The sequence below is a fragment of the Pezoporus flaviventris genome, unplaced genomic scaffold, assembly GCF_033815535.1.
Source record: "Pezoporus flaviventris isolate CSIRO_AGI_PZ_B2104156 unplaced genomic scaffold, CSIRO_AGI_Pfla_v1 ptg000031l, whole genome shotgun sequence".
NCBI lineage: Eukaryota > Metazoa > Chordata > Aves > Psittaciformes > Psittacidae > Pezoporus > Pezoporus flaviventris.
In genome coordinates, this window is record NW_026892579.1 from 36122982 (window position 1) to 36145200 (window position 22219).

Here is a 22219-nt window from a genome sequence, read left to right on the forward strand (position 1 = left end):
TTTTGGGAATTCAGCTAGCATCAGGAGCTAGTACAGAGATTAAGCTTGGTGTTAACTGAATTAATTTTTAAGCTACTACATTTCATTCCATAACTTTTAATAGAATACTTCTATTCCCAATTTCTAATATTGTCAATTAATTCTTCTTTAGCTTTACAAATGATCATTTTTACACAATCATCATGACTATGCTGTATATCACTGTCATATAGAAATCCATATTGACAAGAGTTTTTGGCAAACTGCATGGTACAAAATATTGTATTTTTAATTGTAGAATCTTTTTGCTTCTCAGAGATCTAGACCTATGTAATGGTTCATAAAGTAGCCTTGGAATAGGATGGCAGAGGTGATTTTCCTGAACTTCAGGAAACATGAAAGCAAAAGTGAAGTTTAATAAAGCTTCAATAAATAATGTGCTTGAGAAAGGTTTAACACATCACAGCATGCATCAGCTTTTTTCTGCAAAATATTCTGTATGGTAGGAGTACTTCCAATCTACCAGTAGTTGTGGCCCAAGTAGTCCATAGTTCTCCGTATATATGAGGATCAAAGTTTATTCACTGTTAATATTGTCCATTTTCTTTATGGGTTGCTCTATGTTTTTTGCTTCTAATTCTTTTTAATGAGAGAACTGGAAGCTGTATTTAGGCATCACCTATATAGGTTATATGCTACCAGGAGGTAGCAGAAATTCATGTGTATACCGTTCTTGACCTATGTCAGATTTGTTACCTGTTTCCTGAAAATGACCTAAAAAAAAATTTTGTAGTAGGACAGTTACGCTGCTTTAACTTGGAGAAATTAGTCTCCCAAATCATTTGGCAGCTCCTCTCCTAAACTTTGTGTTAAAGCATCACAGGTGAATAATAATAAATTGTCTAGAAAAGTTTTAGCCTCTTCTGCAGTCTGAACTCTTAATTCCATTTTATTTAGTCTCTCATCACTTTCTCCACCACTTCCTTCCTACTTCAACAGACTAATTCATGTGGTCTGACCCTTTACAGTCTATCACAGGCCTCCAATCATCCAAGGCTCAGAATTTCTTCTGGAATTAAGAGAACAAATCTCTGCATCCACATTTAGACATCAGCTCATCATCAACTTATCATTGCTCTTAAAGGATACTAGGAGGAAGATAGACATTTAAATCTCTGAGTTCAGTTATCACCTTGATAGTTTGAAGCAGTTTCACTCCTATTCTGTGCACTGTACACATTAGATGGAGCAACCCCAAGGGATTCCAGTTTCCAAAAATAGCATGTGCTTTTTGAGAATTCTTGGAAGTAAAACACCTGGTATCACACTGTGTCTGGCTGAGATGGATTTAGTTTTCTTCATAGCAGCCCATATGGTGCTGTATTTTGGGTTCTGACTAAACAATATTAATATCATACCAGTATTTTGGTTGTTGCTGAGCAGTGCTTTTGAAATAGCAAGACTTTCTGCTTTTCCTGCTCTGCTTCCACTCAAGGAGTAGGCTGGGCTGAGCAAGAAGCTGGGAGGGGGCAGAAGCTGAGCCACTGGCCCAAACTGACCAAACGGATATTCTATGCCTCAGGAAGAAAAACTGAGAAGAGGGGCTATGGGTGAGCTAGCCATTGCTTGGAGACTGACTGGGCATCATTCTGCTTGTGAGAGATGGTGATTGGTTGCCTTTGCATCACTTGTTTTGTTGTGGGTTTGTCTGGTTTGGGCTTTTTTCTCCTCTTCACTTTGCTTACTGAAGTACTTTTATTTCAACCCACAAATTTACTTGTTTTTCTTATTGTCTCTGCTGTCCCACTGGAGAGGTATAGGGATGTGAGGGGCAGTGTGGATGGTTAGCTGCTGGCCCAGGGTCAACCCATCACAGACATATTTTTTTCTTGTGAGGACTGGGGATTTTAATGCTTTCAGTTTCAGTCTTGGAGAGAAGTGCTCTTTTGTGATGTGTCTTGCTTCCCCATGTATATTTAATATACACAGCACTCCTTTATTACTGGTGTTGGGTTTTTTTCCTTTTTGTCATAAACAGTCTAAAGGAAGATGAAATTGTTCCATAAAGCCTATCACTATCCCATGATACTTTAGTGCTACTAAATACTTCTTGTTTATTTTGGTAAACCAACAAGCACATCTACATGAGCATTAAAGGAATACCGCCTTGAGACTAACTGTGGATGAGGTGTTTCCCATGTTCTTACTAAAGCTGTTTATTTTGCCTAATGGATACCAGACTGCTCTTACCCTATTCTCTCCTTCTCTGAAATGCATGTACATATTTTTACTATTATCCCACTTGTATCCTTTCTTTTACATTTCCCAATGTTCATATAAACATAAATTCCAACATTTGTCTTCAGTAATTGCTCTCTAAAATCAAGTGTCTGTTTTCCACAAAATAAAACCTATAAGCTATTACAAGTATAAATGATGACATCAGTCTAGATAACAATCCTCCTTTCAACCATATCTACACATCTGTGTTCCCTTTCACATTTCAGCCATCAGTCTAAATTAAATTTAATGAGTCCATGACAATTCCCCTGAATGTATCATGGATCCTGCTGACCAATATGCTAATGTTGCTATTCTCTGAATATTCACTTAAAGCCTATTTGCATGTATTGTAGACAGTGTGGCTGCTTTTTAAGTATTAAATGAGTCCATGAGTCTATATGTCATCCTTGTAGCTTTTTATCTCCCTCATGTTCTTTGTCATAACTTTGTTTTGTTGCAATGCTTCATTGTATCTTACTCTCTGAGTTACCTCAGTTGGTCACAAGAAGATGCACTGGCACTAGAACAGCCAGGTTACTTTTTAATGTTGTTGAAGTATTGGAACTATCTTCTATAGTGTCACATACACAGTTGTGTGCCTTTTCTTCAGCTAGATGAACTGTATGAAAGATCTTGTCCCTGTTCCCTACCTGAATTAAATTCAGAGGGTTCTGTATCATTCTTTCTATAAAAATTATCTACATCCCTCTGGCTTTTGACATTGGCTTGTATCTATGCAAAATGTTATGGCTTGTGAAAGGAAAGTGAAGCCTGTATGATTATTTTGCTGTCTATCCACTCACAGGTAATGCACACTTGGCTTTCTTCCATCCTTCTTTTCCCTGATAGAAAGATAGCTTTTTCACCTTTGAGATTCTTGTAGTTGACTACAGCAGACTTAGCATACCTTCATTAACAAAATCAATCACAGAACGATATTTCTTTTTTAATACACAGTATTGTATATTCTGTGTAGAGCATCTGTGAGTTCAACTGCTCTTGCTGTTCTGATGTGCTAAACTGCTGTCAGCCAGTCTGGATGCCCCCCCTGATCTCATTTACTTTTTTTCTCCATCATATTCAAGATTATTTCATATTTTCAGCATTAATTTTCTGGGGGTGTAAATAAGCTCAAACTTTCACAACCATCTATCTTAAGGTTGAACAGTCTGATATATTACTGAAGGACATCTTTTTGCTGGCTCTATTTTAAAAATACAGAGAGTATTACAATGTGGCATTTTAGCATCATCATCATTTGCTGAATATTTTTGACCATTTTTCAGTTAGAAACATATTATACATCTAGAGTTGTCTGTTAGACTGCAGTATACTTAGTATGGTTTACATCAAATCTAGTTCAGTTTATAGAATCATAGAATACTAAGAAAGGACCTTAAGATCATCTGGTTCCAGCCCCATCCTGCCATGGGTAGGGACACCTCCCACTAAACCATGTCACCCAAGACTCTGTCCAACCTGGCCTTGAACACCACCACGGACGGAGCATTCACAACTTCCCTGGACAACCCATTCTAGTGCCTCACCACCCATACAGTAAAGAACTTCTTCCTTATAGCCAATCTAAACTTCCCCTGTTTAAGTTTTAACCCATTACCCCTTGTCCTATCACTACAGTCCCTAACGAAGAGTCCCTCCCCAGCATCATTTTAGGGCCCCCTCAGATACTGGAAGGTATCTGAAAGATACCATGAGGTCTTCACACAGCCTTCTCTTCTCCAGGCTGAACAGCCCCAGCTTTCTCAGCCTGTCTTCATATGGGAGGTGCTCCACTCCCCTGATCATCCTTGTGGCCCTCCTCTGGACTTGTTCCAACAGTTCCATATCCTTTTTATGTTGATTGATTGATGGCTTCACTTTGCAAACAAAAATCTGTGAATGGTTTTACCCACACTTACTACAAGTGTGAGTAAACCCTTCCAGCCTGCGCAGTGGATTTTTTTAGGTGAGTCACAGCATGCATGGAACTGGCCCCAACCTTTACACCTGAGGTTTATCTCCCAGGGCCTAGCGAGGTTGGACGGCGACAGCAAAGTCCTCAGGTCATAGGTTTGGTTAGAGTATCCTTCTCTTAGATGGATGGCATTACAAGGCTAAATGAGCTCCATCTGCCCAGGTTTGAAGTTAGAGTTGTCCTTCTCCTAGGACGGTTGCCCAAAGGCTAGTGAGTCCATCCTGCCCATGGACAAAATTTGTCTGCCCCTTCAGTTGAGACCTGCCTGACATGGGAGACCCTAACGGAGGCATGTGCCACCACCAGCATACCTCTCAACCTCACAAGGGCACACAAGCTCTTTCACCATGAGAAGGGGGTATCCGTGAAAGAGCCTTTTTATGTTGAGGACACCAGAACTGCACACAATACTCCAAGTGAGGTCTCACGAGAGCAGAATTAAGGGGGCAGGATTACCTCCTTCAACCAGCTGGTCATGCTCCTCTTGATGCACCCCAGGATAAGGTTTGGCTTTCTGGGCTGCGAGTATACACTGCTGGCTCATGTTCATTTTCTCATCAACCAAGACCCCCAAGGTCTTCTCTGCAGGACTGCTCTGAATCTCTTCTCTGCCCAACCTGTAGCTGTGCCTGGGATTGCTCCAACCCAGGTGCAGGACCTTGCACTTGGCATGGTTAAACTTCATAAGGTTGGCATCAGCCCACCTCACAAGCGTGTCGAGGTCCCTCTGCATGGCATCCCTTCCCTCCAATGTATCAACCGAACCACACAGCTTGGTGTCATCGGCAAACTTGCTGAGGGCGCACTCAATCCCACTGTCCATGTCACCAACAAAGATGTTGAACAAGACCGGTCCCAACACTGATCCCTGAGGGACACCACTCATTACTGGTCTCCAGCTGGACATTGAGCCATTGACCACAACTCTTTGTGTGCGACCATCCAGCCGGTTCTTTATCCACCGAGTGGTCCATCCATCAAAATGATGTCTCTCCAATTTAGAGACAAGGATGCCATGCGGGACAGTGTCAAACGCTTTGCAGAGGTTTAGGTAGATGACATCAACTGCTCTACCCCTGTCCATCAGTTCTGTAGCCAATCATAGAAGGCTCCCCTTAGTGAAGCCATGCTGGCTGTCACCAAGCACCTTGTTGTTTTTCATGTGCCTTAGCATGCCTTCCAGGAGAATCTGCTCCAAGATTTTGCCAGGCACAGAGGTGAGACTGACTGCTGTGTAGTTCCCTGGGTCATCCATTTTCCCCTTCTTGAAAATGGGGGTTATATTTCCCTTTTTTCAGTTGTTGGGAACTTCATCTGCCTGCTATGATTTTTCAAATATGATGGACAGTGACTTAGCAACTTCATTTGCCAGTTCCTTCAGGACCCGCAGAGAGATTTCATTAGGTTCCATGGACTTGTGCACGTTCAGGCTCTTAAGATGGTCTTGAACCAGGTATTCTACAGTGGGCCTAAGGTCTTCATTCTCACAGTCCCTGTATCTGCCTTCCAAGACTTCGGTGGTGTGGTCAGAGCATTTGCCAGTGAAGACTGAGGCGAAAAAGTCATTAAGAACCTCAGCCTTCTCCAAATCCAGGGCAGTCATTTCTCCTGACAGCTTCCAGAGACAGCCCAGGTTGTCCTTAGTCTGTCTTTTATTTGAAATGTAACTACAGAATCCCTTCCTGTTACCTTTCACATCCCTAGCCAAGTTTAATGCTTTTAATTTCCTAACGTGGTCACTAGCTTCCTGAACAACATCCCTGCATTCTTCCCAGGCTGCCTGTCCTTGCTTCCACCTTTTATAAGCCTTTTTTTTCCTTTGAAGTTCCCTCAGCAGCTCCTTATCCATCCAAGGAGGTCTCCTGGCCCTCCTGCTGCACTTCCTTCTCATCGAGACGCAACACTCCTGAGCTTGTAGTAGGTGATCCTTGAACAGTCTTGGCCCCCACTGCCGTCTACGGCTATATCCTATGGAACTTTACTAAGCAGGTTCCTGAAGAGGCCAAAGTCTGCTCTCTCTTGAAGTCCAGGGCAGTGAGCTTCCTGCACATGCTTCTCAGTGTCCTGAGGATCTCAAACTCAACCATCTCATGATCGCTACAACCAAAGCTGCCCTGGAGCGTCACATTTCCAACTAGCCCTCCCCTGTTGGTGAGCACAAGCATGGCACCTCTCCTTGTCGGCTCCTCTATTACTTGCAAAAGGAAGTTGTTTTCCACACAATCGAGGAACCTCCTGGATTGCTTGTGCAGGGCTGTACCATCCCTCCAGCAGATATCAGGGTGGTTGAAGTCCTCCATGTGAACAAGGGCCTGTGAGTGTGAGGCTGTTCCTATCTGTCTATAGACCACTTCATCCACAGAGCCTTCTTGGTCAGGCAGTCTGTAACAGATCCCCACAGTAATGTCTCCCATCGCTGTTCTCCCTTTAACCCTGGCCCACAAACTCTCTGTTGACTGCTCACCTGTCTCCAGACAGAGTTCCATAACCTCCAGACTATCCCTAACATAAATAGCAACTCCTCCTCCCCATCTGCCTGGCCTGTCTTTTCTAAAGAGCCTGTAACCTTCCATTCCAACACTCCAGTCATAGGTGCCATCCCACCATGTTTCTGTGAAGCCTATTATATCATACCCCTGTAGATGTGCACACACCTCTAATTCCTCTTGTTTGTTCCCCATGGTACAGGCATTTGTAGACAGGGATCTGAGCTGAGCTCCAAATGAAGCCAGCACATTGGCTGGAGCGGCTAGGATATCTATATTCCTCTGAGCATTTAGTATAAGTACTGGCAACTGAGTGGGAGTGCTGGGATGGAATGATGCCCCCCCATCCCCCAACACCTCTATTTCAAAGCTTTCTTGATCGGCCTAGTAAGCCTTCTACCAAAAAGACTAGCTCCACCAGCCCCCAGTAGACCTGGCCTCCTAAATTGTGTCCCATGTTTTAAATAACCCAAACCCCTGACTATGGCACCACCCTTCCAACCATTTATTAACCTAGCCAGTCCACCTGGCTTTTTTTAGGTCCTCCCCTCTATTGTGGAGAATTGACAAAAAGAAAATCTGAGCTCCAGAGCCCCTAACCACCTCTCCCAGGGCTCTGCAGTCCTTCTTAATGATTCCCAGGTTACTGCTGTCAGTATCACTGGCACCCGCATGAATCAATAGAAGTGGGTAATAGCAGGACTTACTAGAGCAGGCAGCCTCTCTGCAACATCCCTGATCTGTGCTCCTGGTAGGCAACACACCTCCCTTGAGACTAGGTCAGGCTGACAGACGAGTGCTTCTGTTCCTTTCAAAGTAGAGTCCCCTGCTACTATGACCCACCGCTTTTTCCTGGCAGCACCAGTAGTGATCTTCTCTAGCAGTGCATCCACTGGTTGTTCATGGTGCGAGTGTGTTTCCTCATTAAAATCCTGCAGGGCAGCAAAGCCGTTCTGGGTGGGGACAACAGATTTAGGAGGAAACCTTTTGCTTTTAATTGTCCTCTTCCTCCTTTTTTTTCGTTGGGTTGCTCTGGTTTTGTTTTTTGTTGTTTTTTTTTTGTTACTGTTTCCCAGCTTCCCGGGTTAACAGCCTCCTTCTTTCCTTCATGAACTACAGGGGACGCTTGAGGCCCCTGCACAGTTTGGGCCAGGAACAGGCAGTCCTGCTTTCTCCCAGCTTCCCTGACATCTGTCAGCCTATTGACAGCATCCCGCAGCTCAGCCCCTGCTGCAGGAGGACCTCCACCAGGGAGCACCGAGTGCAGCCCTGCCCATTGTGCACCCTCCCCTCACCAGACCAGTGCAGGCACTCTCTCTACACTCCAAGCTCTGCACTGCAGCCTCCCCTCTCATCGGCTCTGTTTGGGTGCCTTCGCTGGCCACCGCCGGGACAGCCAGAGCAGAGCTCCCAGACCAGACCCTGCTCATAAAGCAAGTGCTTCACCGTCCCTCTCGCCCGCTCAAACTCCCTCGCCGCGCCCCTGATCGCTCGCGCTCCCTGGGGCAGGTTTTTACCCACTCATGGCTGGTGCCGCTCCTCCTGGCTCCGCCCCCTGTGAGTCAGCTGCTCACTCTCGTCAGCTGAGCTGCCGGCTCCTGGGCAGGTCCTGTCGAGGACTTGAGGCTCCCTCGGTGGCTGTTGGCGCTCTGAGTTTGAGGCTCCTTTGGCACTTAAGGAATTCTAACTTTTTTTTTTTCATTTTGCATACAGTTGGAAAGTGACATTCATTTTCAATGGCTTTTAGCCCTGATAGCCGTGTAATAAAATTGATATATTTCATGTAATAAATATTGATATATTTGATACATTTTGTGATTTCTACCATGCGTATTGATTTTTTGACTACAGTTACAAAGTACTAAAACTAGCTTGGCATCTGCCTGTATGAGAGCCTATACTGTAATGTTTGCTCTGAATTTATTGACCTTTGGAGCACTCCAGCAAGCATTTTATTATGTCTTCAGGAATCTAAGGCACAGAATAATTTAATTTTTTCTACATTGTTCGGGTGATATGTGAAAAGAATAAGCCATGAAGTTGGTGGATTTTTTAAAGCATTTTTGCTAGGTACAGTTTTTAAGGACTGCCTGAAGACTGCTATGTGTGTTTTTCTTTAAAAGCATCATTAAAATGTTTCCAATGTGTTTGTCACAATTCTGCTCAAGCAGCAAGACATTCTGGAAATCAATTGCAAGGGATCAGGTGAATTCAGGCTACAGAGTATGATCTGCTCAACAGACTGTAAGCAGAAAGTTGTCCCAAGCCTGACCAGGCATTGTGCAGATCTTGTCTCAGTTCTAGCCACTTACCCTTGGCTAGAATAAGCCACTAAATCAGAGATAAATCAAGGTGTAAGCAGGAAAAAGAAGCTAAAGAGGAGCTATGGCACACATAATAAAAGATTAGCACCAAATATTGATTTTTAGAGACTAGAGGTGCATTAGTACCTGTTCCTTATGTAAGAAGTGATGTAAAATGTTTTGGCCAGAAATCAGACATACTTTTGCATACAATGTACTTGCAGCCTGAAAGCATGTCAAAAATTAAAGATTAGATTTCAAAGAAACCCTCTACATTACTAAGTGTAAACACATGGCCATCTCTTTTTCCCTAACAAACATATCTGAATGTTTATAGGCAGTATAAATTCAATATTTAGATCGTGTGGAGAACTGAACATCTTGAAGAAGTAATCTTTTGCATAGAACATAATGACACTGATGATCTCTCTGTAGTAATGACAGAGCTCTATTGTCATGAGCTATAGACATTCCTCATGCCAAAAGCTTATAAAGCTTGAACTTGAACACAAATCTAAACTGGCATTACAGTGGCAGGCAGTCAAATAATTATTATCCAGATATAGGTCTTGTTAGCCATTTCAAGTATATAAAAAAACTAATGAGACACTTAGGTATTATAGTGGAGACTGAAGCCATTGACATATCAAATCAGCTCTGAACACATCATTAAATCAAGTTTTTACAAGTGTTACTGTAAAATACAGTTGAGAGATTTGTTTTTAAGATGGTAACCTCTCTCACATACTTCCATTGTGCTTAAGGAGCAAATAGAAAAGCACATACATGTTTAGTATCCTAGTGATTAAAATAAATTGTAAATACTTGCATTAAGACTTTTTAAAAATACAGCTGAAGAGTTTTTAACTTTGATAATAATTATATGCCAATTCATTCAATAAGATGGTGAAACTAATCTTATTTAATTTGATAATTTATATTTACTAGTATTTTCTTACAGTTGCTGAGTAGAATTAACAAGTGACTTTTATACTCTGAATCTAAAAGGACATCTGCATGTCAATAACTGAAGGCAAAATTACATTCTACCTAAATGCTGTGGGACCATTCACAAAATTCTTGTGGGGTTGGAGTTTAATGGATGAGATTCATCCCCCCTGACTGTAGACCCCTAATAGTCATTAACCTATCAATGTGCTAAATCCCCAGCCTCACTTTGGAGTAAATGGAAGGAAATAAGCATCTCCAGAGAATTATCCAGTTCAGCTGTCTTATGCTCTTGCTTATGGTAAAACAAAATAGTTCCTGAGTTTAGCATGACTCGCTATAAAATAATCAAATAATTCAGACTGGAAGGGATCCTGGAAGTCAGCTGGTCCAGCACCTTGCTCAAAGCATGTCTTGTGAAAGCAAATTGCTCGGGGCCATCTCTTGTCAATTTCTGAACACTTCCCAGGATGGAGATTCCACAGCTGCTCTGGGCAAGCTATGCTAGTATTTGATCACCTCCTGGGTAAAAAACAAAACAAAAATCTAATGTTGAATTTAAATTTGCCATATTCCTGCTTTTGTCTGCTGCCTGTCATCCATATACTTAGGCAACAGCACTTTATATGCTCGAGTGGGGTGAAATCCATCTCACTTGAATTATTATCAACTCATAATTGTGCTGGAATTATAAAAAGGAAATTAATAATTATATATGCACTTCATTCTCCAGCTCATCACTGGTCCTAGTGCACATTCTGCACTCAAGCGACGACAATAATACACTGATACTGCATATAGTTTCAGTCATTCAGGTTGTTCCTGTTTCCATGCAAAACTTCTGCCTCTTCAATACAAATAAAGCATGCTAAGACTGGAATTCCTCAGATATTTTCTGTCTGCAGCAAAGTGAAATACCTCACACCTGCATTCTACTCTCGTATCTTTCAGCTGGTGATATTAACCTTGTTCTTTTTCCTCAGTGTGCCAGTGTAACTATTTGTGACTTCAAAGGGAACAGAATAAGAGGTTTCATGAATGCTAACTGTTCTGCCTCCCACTATCACTTTCTTCTGCACAAGTTCTTACAAATCTAATGGAATCCAGCCGCTTCTACTGCCACATCAGTTAAAAAATACCTGTAGAAGCATAATGTCTGTGTTACTTCAGTTATCTTACATCATTACTCTAAGTTTAATTCAAAATAAACCAAAGTGAAAATACTGCAGGAAAAGCTTGGGGATCTTGGAGGACACCACGTTGAGCATGAGTCAGCTGTGTGCGCTTTCACTGGTGAAGACCTACACTTGAGGGTGCCTTAGCTACACTGTAGTCAGCAGGGCAAGGGAAGTGATTATTCTCCTCTACTTTGAATTCCTGAGGCCACATCTGAAATACCTGCATCTAAAATACTGTGTCCAGTTTCATCTCCAGTGGAAAAAAGATGTGTATTTTATACCAGTTAGTGAGGAGGCTGGTCCAGAGGACTTGCAGGATCCTTCACACCTGATTAGATTCTATGCAAATATCCTGTCAGTAAGAGTTCAGATCCCAGATGTGTTTGTTTGAGACTTGTTAATTGTTTATTACAACTGATCACTATATTTTAAAGTAAAGGACAACAGGGGTTTTAGTGCAATATTCACTATTACCAGAACCAAATGATAAAAATTGGTTATTTTTTTAATAAAACTTCTTACTTTTTAATCTTGATTGCCTGTGTTGGTTGCATTAGTTGCTAGCTGGGGAGTTCCCTTCTGTGATCTCTCATCAGCCTCTTGTGTAACTTTGTGCCATTTGGATAAGGCATTCACACTGCATGCCTTTATGAAGTGAAGCTGAATTAGTATCTAGGCACCCTGTGGATTCAGGGGAGAGCATTTCTTGGCTCTGTTAAGTGCTCTGGATTGTCTTCTCTGTTCATGTAAGGGCTCTGGCATTTTAGCTTTGATACTTGAATTTGATGTCCAAGTTAGGTATTGTGAATGGCTTCTCTTCACAGCACCAAATTAAGTCTGCTTCCATTCTCCACTGTGTGTCAATGCATAGGGGAGGACAGATCTTCACTGTCTCAGTGAGATGTTGAAAAGATCATACTGTAAGTCAATCCATTACAGCACTGTTGGGATCTTTGTCAGAGCCTTAGGTAAAAGGAACAGTGTGCTTGAGAGGTGATTATTTCACTCGGTTTACTTGCAGACAATAAAAGGATTTGTTTTGACCTTTTCTTTCTTTCTGAAGAGGTGAAACAGTTTTACTGAAATGAAAGTGACACAGAATTGTGCCATCACCATCGAGTTTTAGTAGTTACCATGATAATTCAGTTGTGAAAAGAAAACAAAGGAATCTGTGGTGTACATTTAAAAAGTTCAGGCCAAGAAAGTTGATTTGGGAACAGCAGGTGTACCCCTTTCTGATTCTTTTAATACTTAAGCATATCTATTAGAATACTTTGTCTTGTAAATATTGTGTGTGATAAGTATTTTACATTACATTTTTAGCAAGTGTATAGGGTTCAGTATTTAGGTTCATCATCAAATTCCCTACAAGCGACAAATGTTAGATTACTAACTTTTTCAGTAATACATGAATGAACAACTGCCTATTAACCTCTATGTGTTATTTTGAATGTTTATATTGACATGTATCATAAATTAAGCAGAAGACTTTACCTCAGATCAGAGAATCCCAGGAAAACCCAGCAGCTTCATAGAGCAGTTATCTTCATTCAGTGTTTTGCTTCCTTCTAGGTTAGTACCAAAAAGAAAGCAATACAGCATTTAGGTATAAATACCTAATTTTTGAATGTAGAAGGTAGCAGTGATATTCTCCAGATTTATATACAAAACAAACATTTGCACAATCATTCAGAAAATTATAATTGTCTTTCACAATAGTGTATGACTAAAATCTAATTCTCATGTCATTCATGAGCACTTAAATAACCTATGTAGGTTGCCAAAGTTTAGTTGCTGAAACTATTGCATGTCACATGTTTTAAATTTAGGCTTCCATACTGCTACTTAAACTTTTGTTGTTCCTGTTGAAAAAAAAAAATAATCATCATTCATATCCCATCAGTATCTAAATATGGGATTTCAGAGTTAGGTACATTGTGCCTGACTTACTGCAGATAGTAAGGAAAGCATTAGCATTTGCAGAATAAACTATATACACTTAAAAGTATAGATAACTATATAACTATATAAACACTTAAAAGATGAGTAAAAACCACATTAAATGGCAATTGCATGTTAGCACATCAGTGCTGTTTTGAGAAAAGGCCCTACATTCCAAAGTTATTTAAAGAAACTTTTAAGTACATTATTTTTCAAATTTCTGTGTCATAAAAGAACTTAAAAGAAACACTGCTTAAAATGTTATGTAGAAAAGTGTAGGAATTCAAGAAATTAAAGCTAGGGAAGTCAGTCCTTGCAACTTAATACATTACTAGTAAGTGAAACTAAAATGCAATGAGGAAAATAATAATTTTGGTTTAAAATAATATATGTTTGTTCAAAAAGATGTAATGCATACTTCCTGAATGCACTATCATAAGTTCAGTAATTATGAGCATAATATATACACTCCAGGGAAGTAAGTGATCAGCACATATATGGTGGTACATAGAAAGTACTTATTGTATGTGTTGCTCCTGGTGCTGCCCATTATTATTCTTCTATTTGTTGCCTTTCGTTTGATTTGTAAAGCTAAGACTCAAAACTTTTCAAAAGGTGTAAAATCACTTGAACACTGAGAAATATTGGGCAGTTTCAGAAAACTGACGTATCTTCCTTTACAGATATATTTCTTCTTACTGCAGATCTAATGCATTTGAAGTGCTGGCACTCGATGGAGTTAGTACTGGGATACTTCAGTTTTATACAGCCCAGGAGAGTGCTGACTGGCTGAGAGCGATGTCAACTAACATCAGTGATTTGACACTACAAAATGTATGTTACTTCCTACATATTTTTTTGTCTGTGCTATTGTAAGATATTTCTAGTTTTCCAAGGGTAGAAAATAATTCACATTTAAGTTGCAATATATAAAACGCGTCTATGTGGAGGAAAAGGGGAAGAAAGAACAGGGAGAGGTTGTGTGGGTCAATCAAAAGTATCGTGACATTTTCAAGACTTGCAGTGTTATTATAGAAAAGAGAATGGTAGAAAATCAGATTGCATTTATTATTTTAAAGGTTTTTTTAATGCAAAATATTTATCCTTTCTGGTCATTTCACAGATGTGTAGATGTGACCAAATACTTAATTTTTACATATTTTTAATTAAAATGTGCTTGAAATTAATTTTGTTGATTTTGAAGTAGGCATGTGGAAATCCTGTGGCTAGTAAACCAAGACTTACAGAGGTTTATTGGGAGACAGTACTTTTACCTCTATAAGTTGACTAGGAGTCGATTTACTTAAGGCTGTCTTATTCCATCTTTCTTCCTAGAAGTACAAAGGTGCTTACACTGCTTTAAGTTATTCCTGTAAATTCATAAGTAGTGCTTGCTAATGAAAGCAGAAGTATTAAACGAACCCTGGAGAAACATAAAATTATTAGTTGGGCAGCACATTACTATTCCAGGAAAAAACAAATGAAAACTATTCAAGATTCTGGAATGACACATGAAATTATATTGATTCTTGAGAATGTACAATATTGAAAATGTATTTCCGTGTATTTGAATGGTAGAAATTGATGGCAAAAGTATAAGAGCACAGCTGTTCCTGGAAGAATTGCCTGTGCAGCTTCTTAATCTTTTTTTCTTTCAATGTGTTCAGGCTGCAACTTTTTTTATAAATTATGATTTAGTAATGTCTTTAATTTATACTTTATACTCGGGTTAATTTTTCCTTAGATCTTCAAATTATATTGTGTAGAATTTGTACTGGATTTCAACATAGATCTTTGGTAGAAACAGATTATAAATTGAATTTATTTTTCTAGTCTTCAAAAGTTATTTGGAATCACATTTCCTAGAATCATAATAGTTCATTTATTAGGTTAATCCTTTTTAAGTATTCAATTGATTAAGCAATGTCTTTGACAGAAGTGGTGATTTTTGCTTATGATGCCTTCTTTATAGATGTTTGCTGTTCTCTATTTAGTGATCTTTATAATTTACAGGGTATTACTATTAGATTTTACATTACTTCATTTACATTACTAAGAAAGTAATATAAATTATTCATGGGATTTCGTAATTCCTTACATATGAATAGCAAAAAGAAGTGTACGGTAATATTTTTAGGGTGATTCCAGTTCATAGTTACTAAGCCAGATTCTTTTGCCTTTTAAAGAAATCTACTCAATAAAAGCCACTCCAAGGATATAGGTGAATAAGTCAATAAAAAGTGGCTATAAATGCAAGCAGGTTTTATTACTCTTAGAGTTCCAGTCTGTTTTTTTCAAATTCACTATATGCAGTAGCATATGTTCTAACATAGTGTCTGACATAGTGACTGTGTTGTGACCAGTCTGCAGCAATATTTTATTACATATTGAGTACTTGCATTGGTCTTCTCCATTATCTATTGCAATAGTGAACTCTATAAATAAAGTAGTCCACCTCGTGTTCATATAAGTGGGTGTTGTGGGTAAGGGTCTAAGAAACAACAGCTAGGATAATAAATTCACATTTTGTGTTCTTGGTGATGAAGAGAGTAAACTATACAGAACATGATATGTTCTGATAGAGTCTTCTGATAGCAGTAAGTGAACGTTTTGCTTGTACTTAAACCTTTACGGATTTTGTCAGGTGTGCAGCCTGTGTATTTTAATTACTGATCATCATAACAGGAGATGCAACAGTCAGTGAGAATCCGTTTCACTGCAAACCATTATTTAAGACCAGGAGTTTGAGGCTGGAATGCAACTGAAGTGTACAGCAAAACGTGCCTGAAGAAGACTTCCTGCCTCTTTGCCGTTAGAAGACACATACAGTTTGAAATCCACAGTGCTTTGAGCAAGGCCTCTGGTTAAGATTTCTTGAAAACCCATTTTGAATTATTACCTTACTACTACCATTTCACAAAATGATGATTTACTTATCATACTTCTGAAATTGATGTTAGGAAATGGATCTGTAGTTCTCAGAGGTTTTTTACTCTTTTTGCACTTCTACACTTCTGTAGCATATCTCCCCCATTCTCCAGGAGCAACTGAAGATAATCACTACTGGTTTAGAGATTATTTCAGATAATCCCTTATCTACTTCAGGGTTATTTTCATGAGTCCTTGCTGACTCTAAGTTCAGTTGCTTCTCCAAATATTTAAACTGTTAATTTCCTATCCTGTCCTATGCCATCATCTCTATGTATAAACTAATTGCTAGATATGTGGCCACAATGGAACTTCTTGCTGATACTGTTGGCAGAAAAAATGTTGGCATTTTTACCTGACCTATTACTATGTAAGCAATACTTGCAACTATTCACTTTAAACATCCAGATATTTTTAGATTTTGTTTGTGCTGATATTTGTTTCTTGACTTTAACAATTCTTGCTGCATCTTCTCTATTCGTATTTCATCTGTGCCTATTCATGCTACTCTTACATACATGCTTTTTTTTTGCATGGTTTGCATACTATTTTGAATTTCTTTTAGAATTTTAGTTCTTAAAGAGCTCCTGATACAGATTGTTTTCTTACAGTGCACTCTGTCTTTCACATATCACTTTACCTAATATACTTTATTTTACCATACTACAGTCTTGTTTAGCAGCTTGCAGCTCTTTGTCAGACTTCCTGCTGATGCCAAGACACTCCTAATGTAGACAGTGCAAAAATAGCTCTGCCACAATGTGACACTTCTGCTAATGTCAGACTACTCTTTTGAAGTACTGAAACATCTAACTTCCATTTAAAGACAAGTTCTCTGGGGACCAAGTGTAAAGGAGGAGTCATCTTTCAACAGTGAAGATGTGCAAATGCATCACTGCATAAGGAAGCTACCCCAGGATGTTAGCATATCTAGAAAGTGTTACTTGGTAGATGAGAAATAAAAATACTGGTACTCACCTAGAGAGAGTTAGTTCTTAGAATACAGAGGAGCACGGGGAATACTGTAACATGGAGAAAGATGTAAGGGTATCTGCTTACTGATATATGCCCTGTACATTTAGTTTGGAAAATCTCCGAGTAATAATCAGCTTTAAAAGCAGTATGGATCACTTTTTTTCCTTACCCCAAAATATTCATTCCTCTATTCATATTCTTGTTTTTCACATGCTTTTCTACCAGCGTGAAACTTCCCTACCATCTTCCTTTGTGGTTCAATTCCCAAACTTCTCAATGCACTCAAAGCTCTTCACATTTACCTTTGACAGAAACAAATAGAGATGAATCAGCACTCCCACATTTATTTCTTCATACACCTCTTTTCTCGCAGAAGGAGGTAGAGCTGAAGAAACTGAGGGGAGAAAGGGAAGAGAAGCTGGAAGTGAAGCTGCCAAGATGAAACAAGAAAGACAGGAAATAAGTTGATATGTGTGTGTTTCTCACTGCTCCTGTTCTTAATTTGTTCAACTGGAGGCTTCTTTGCAGGCTGAAGTAGCAATGCTGTGCTGGAGACGTTTTTTTAGGGGAAAGTTCTTTAGAATAATTTATACTTCTCTCTCTGTTTCACACCATTCAGATAGTCAACTATTAAGTATATGCAGCTTTTCTCATGGATCATAATTGTTTTCTTTGAAACATAACACTGAACATTAATGCAGTCATAATCAGTAGACGCACCTAAAAGTAATGCTGCCAGTTCATTTACATTATAAAGACTTATTTCTTATATTTCTCAAGGTTGGTTTTGTTGTTTTTTTTTCCTCAGTATCTTTTAATGGTGCTACTTAAAATAGAATTTAAAATAAAAATAAATAAATACATAGATAAGCAGCTCATAAGCAGGTAGGAGATCAAGTTAAGATGCAGTTTTTCCACTTTGAACATTATTTATGATTTTTATGAGTTTTTCCAGCAGTTTCGTTGGAGCATGCTAGAAACTTAAAATTTTGCTTCAGAACTGGGTTATTAATCCAGATCATATTTATGCCTTTGACATATTTTTTAATTGCATATGTCACAATTTATAAACCTTTTGGTTTATGCCTTTATGTATATTTATGTATATTTAAGTGATAATCTGTATTGTAGTGCAGTGACATTTCTGTATGAATAGGGAGAAACCTATGAAATAAGAGTTTTGAAGATGCATATAAAGAAAGGATTGAGAAGGACTTTCTTTACACAGCAGAATTTGGGGTACATGCAGATGGAAACAAAATCCTTGTGTGTAGGAAGTAGTATGCAAATTTAACTGCCTCTGTGATTATGAAAACAATTCTATTCCCAGAGTGAAAACACATGATAATATTTCTTTGCTGCTGCTTTTTTTTGTTGTTTTTAAACACAAAAAATTTCCATTTGAAAGTACCACAGTTCAAACCACTGAGGTTGCAAAGGGAAGTCAATAAGGGTAGGAATCACATTGCTTAATTACTTAAATTCAGCCAAGAAAAAAAGCAGTTGCATAGGATATTCTTATAGCCAGGAAAATAACGTAGGTGCCTATCAAGATCCTTCTGTTTCTTTGCTGTCTAGAAAGAGTATAGGTGTATTAGATGTATAACTCTCTCATTTTTTGGCTTGTCAAAGTTAAGTGAGATAAACCCCCTCCTGGGAGGTATTTCAATTTTGGTACATGGTTCTGCATCATTTAATTCCCATCCTGTTCTTGACCCATATGTATGCATTTAGAGTATAAGAATTACAGTTGCTTAATAGTTCCTTTTCCAAGTTTCCTGCAGTCTTTTTTCAGATCCAAGTTTTTGGTTTTAGTAGTTCCCATGCTGTCTCCAACTCCCATTGCTGTACTGCATTACTGAAAGCTCATGCACTACCAGCAAGGTGTAGTGTATCCCATTTGTATTCCTGTCTCTTTACCAGCTGTGGAGGCAAGTAGAGAGTATGTGATGCCAGGTGAAGTGGAGAGTGAATACTTCTCTCTCTCTGTCTTACGTGATATAGGGATGTAATGTGATGCAGGAGATCTTTCCTCTCCACACAGTTATGTCAGGGCTGCAGCTGTCCCTGCTTTGAACAGGGGATGAGCTGAGTGAATAGCTGTGGAGTCCAAAGCAATCTTCCCTATTGCCCTTACTACTGGGAAGTGGTACTGGCTATGAGGATGCTCTTCACAATACTGAACCCTCATTCTGCAGAAAACCTGCATGGCCAGTCTCACATACATTTTTCCAGGCACATCTGAGCACAATAAAATAAAAAGTAACATAACAAAAGTTCTTCCTGTCATACAGGGAGCTTAAGTATTTTGACTGAACCAAAAAGAGGGGTGAGACAGGATCCCAGCTAGTCCTGTTTATTTGCCCTGGGTTATACTATAGTAATCTTTTTATTCAGCATGTCTTTGGCTCCTGCAAGGAAATAACATTTTCTGTATGTTTAACATGGCTTTGGAATACTTTATGTGTGTATTTGTGTCTGAACCACGGATAAAAGTTGTTGCTGAATACGGGCAGGGTGTGACGGCATTCCTACTAACCTTATTCAGGGTGTCTTTTCATCATGTCATGCACAACTGCTCAGATGAAGCCTGAGGTCTGATCACCAGTTTGTTTTATCCAGTTGTCATGTTTTAAAACCCAGTCAGGCAACTTGTTCACTCACTCCCAGTGAGTGGTGCTGGGCTGACAGCAATCGAGGGCCCCCTCCCCACCGGGGCTCTCCCCTTCCCCGCTCCTGGAGGAACAGGGAGGAGGATCGAAAGAGTGCAACTCCTATGGGTTGAGACAAGAACAGTCCAGCAACCAATGTACAACACAAATCACCACCGCTACTACCAACGACAACAATGATAAGAGAAAATAACAAGGGAAGAGAATATGATACCACCGGCCAAGAAACGAGTCCCATGTGGAAGCCCGTGTCCTTCTGGGTAACTCCCAGTTACCCCCCCCCTGCCGGGCATGACGTGCTGTGGTATGGAATACCTCTTTGGCTAGCCTGGGTCAGGCGCCCCGTCTCTGCTTCCTCACGGCTTCCCCTCCTCCCTGGCAGAGCATAAGCCTCACAAAGTCGTTCTTGGTCAGGGTAAACATCACTTAGCAACAACCAAAAACATCTCTATCACCAGCACTGTTCCTGGGATGGAAGTCAAAACACAGCAGTGCACCAGCTACCACGAAGGAGAAACATGACTGCTACTGCTGAACCCAGGACATTACCCACCCCTTATTCCATACCATTCACATCATGCTCAGATCCCACATTTTCAATACACTATCACTCAGTGCATGGACCAATCTCTATAATGCTGCTGAGTCCATTCAGTCCATAATGTCAGGTTCCATCTCTTGTAACAATCTTTCAGGGCAGGATAGGCTGTGTGCAGTATTGGATCATTGCCTGCTGATGCTGGTCGTTCCTTTACGGCGGAACTCATCCGGTTCTATCAAAGTTCATTCTCTGTTGGGATGATGGTTGGAGGGAAGTCAGGGCTAGTCGCTGGTGACCTGGAGACATCTAGTTGATGGGCTATAAAAGTATTACACAGCAGGCAACAGCATACAATTAAGATCATTGGCTGTTTTCCCCTAAAATCAAATCCCCTTGAGGTATACATCGGACTTCCCCATCTTCCCACATTACCCACCAAGTATATCCAGGTCCCTGAGCAAAAGCAATCCCATGAGTGGGTTTGCCTTTACCTGAAGCAGGAATTACCCAGACTGTCTTCCCCAGCAAATTCTTCATATGCACCATGGGAATTTTGTCACTCCCCTACAATATGTAAAAGTTCTGACTGGGCTGGGCCAGCCCTGTTGGCAGATCCTCTGGTGTTGACCAACCAGGTGGCCTTTGGTAAGAGTGTATCCCAATGCTTGAAAGTTCCCCCACCCATCGCTCTCAGTGTAGTTTTTAACAGCCCATTGTACCGTTCGATTTTCCCAGAGGCTGGTGCGTGGTAGGGGATGTGATATACCCACTCAATGCCATGCTCTTTGGCCCAAATATCTATAAGGTAATTCTGGAAATGAGCCCCATTGTCTGACTCAATTCTCTCTGGGGTGCCGTGTAGCCACAAAATCTGTTTCTCAAGGCCCAGGATAGTGTTCCGGGCAGTGGCATGGGGCACAGCATATGTTTCCAGCCACCCGGTGGTTGCTTCCACCATGGTAAGCACATGGCGCTTGCCTTGGCGGGTTGGTGGCAGTGTGATATAGTCAGTCTGCCAGGCCTCCCCATATTTATACTCAACCATCGTCCTCCATACCAAAGAGGCTTTAACCGCTTGGCTTGTTTAATTGCAGCACGTTTCACACTCATGAATAACCTGGGCAATAGTGTCCATTGTTAAGTCCACCCCTCGATCACGAGCCCATCTATATGTTGCATCTCTGCCCTGATGGCCTGAAGTTTCATGGGCCCACCGGGCCAAAAATAATTCACCTTTATGTTGCCAATCTAAGTCCATCTGTGCCACTTGAATCTTAGCCGCTTTATCCACTTGTTGGTTGTTCTGGTGTTCCTCAGTGGCCCGACTCTTGGGTACATGGGCATCTACATGACGTACCTTCATCACCAGGTTCTGCACCCAGGCAGCGATATCTTCCCACAGTGCAGCAGCCCAGATGGGTTTACCTCTGCGTTGCCAGTCGCTCTGCTTCCATTGCTTCAACCACCCCCACAGGGCATTTGCCACCATCCATGAGTCAGTATAGAGGTAAAGTACTGGCCACCTTTCTCGTTCAGCAATGTCCAGGGCCAGCTGGATGGCTTTCACCTCAGCAAGCTGACTCGATTCACCCTCTCCTTCAGCAGTTTCTGCAACTTGTCATCCAGGACTCCATACAGCTGCCTTCCATCTCTGATGCTTTCCCACAATACGGCTTCAGTATTCCCACAAGACCCATCAGTAAACAAGGCATACTGCTTTTCACTTTCTGACAGTTTATTATATGGTGGGGCCTCTTCAGCGCTCACCACCTCCTCCTCTAGTGACATTCCGAAATCTTTGCCCTCTGGCCAGTTCGTGATGACTTCTAGAATTCCTGGACGACTGAGATTTCCTATTCGAGTTCGTTGTATAATTAGCGCAGCCCATTTACTCCATGTAGCATCAGTTGCATGATGTGTAGAGGAGACCCTGCCTTTGAACATCCAGCCCAGCACGGGCAACCGGGGTGCCAGGAGGAGCTGTGCTTCAGTGCCAATCACTTCCGAAGC

The 22219-nt window shown here is 40.6% G+C and overlaps 1 protein-coding gene across 1 annotated transcript in view; it reads left to right on the top strand.

Moving 5' to 3' along the window:
• The window catches only part of SNTG2 (syntrophin gamma 2), a 169964-nt gene that overhangs the window by 81451 nt on the left and 66294 nt on the right, over nucleotides 1-22219 (top strand). Inside the window, exon 10 of the mRNA XM_061461784.1 lies at nucleotides 13798-13927. Within this exon, the coding sequence (XP_061317768.1) occupies nucleotides 13798-13927 (130 nt within the window). The remainder of the gene's footprint in view (nucleotides 1-13797; nucleotides 13928-22219) is intronic.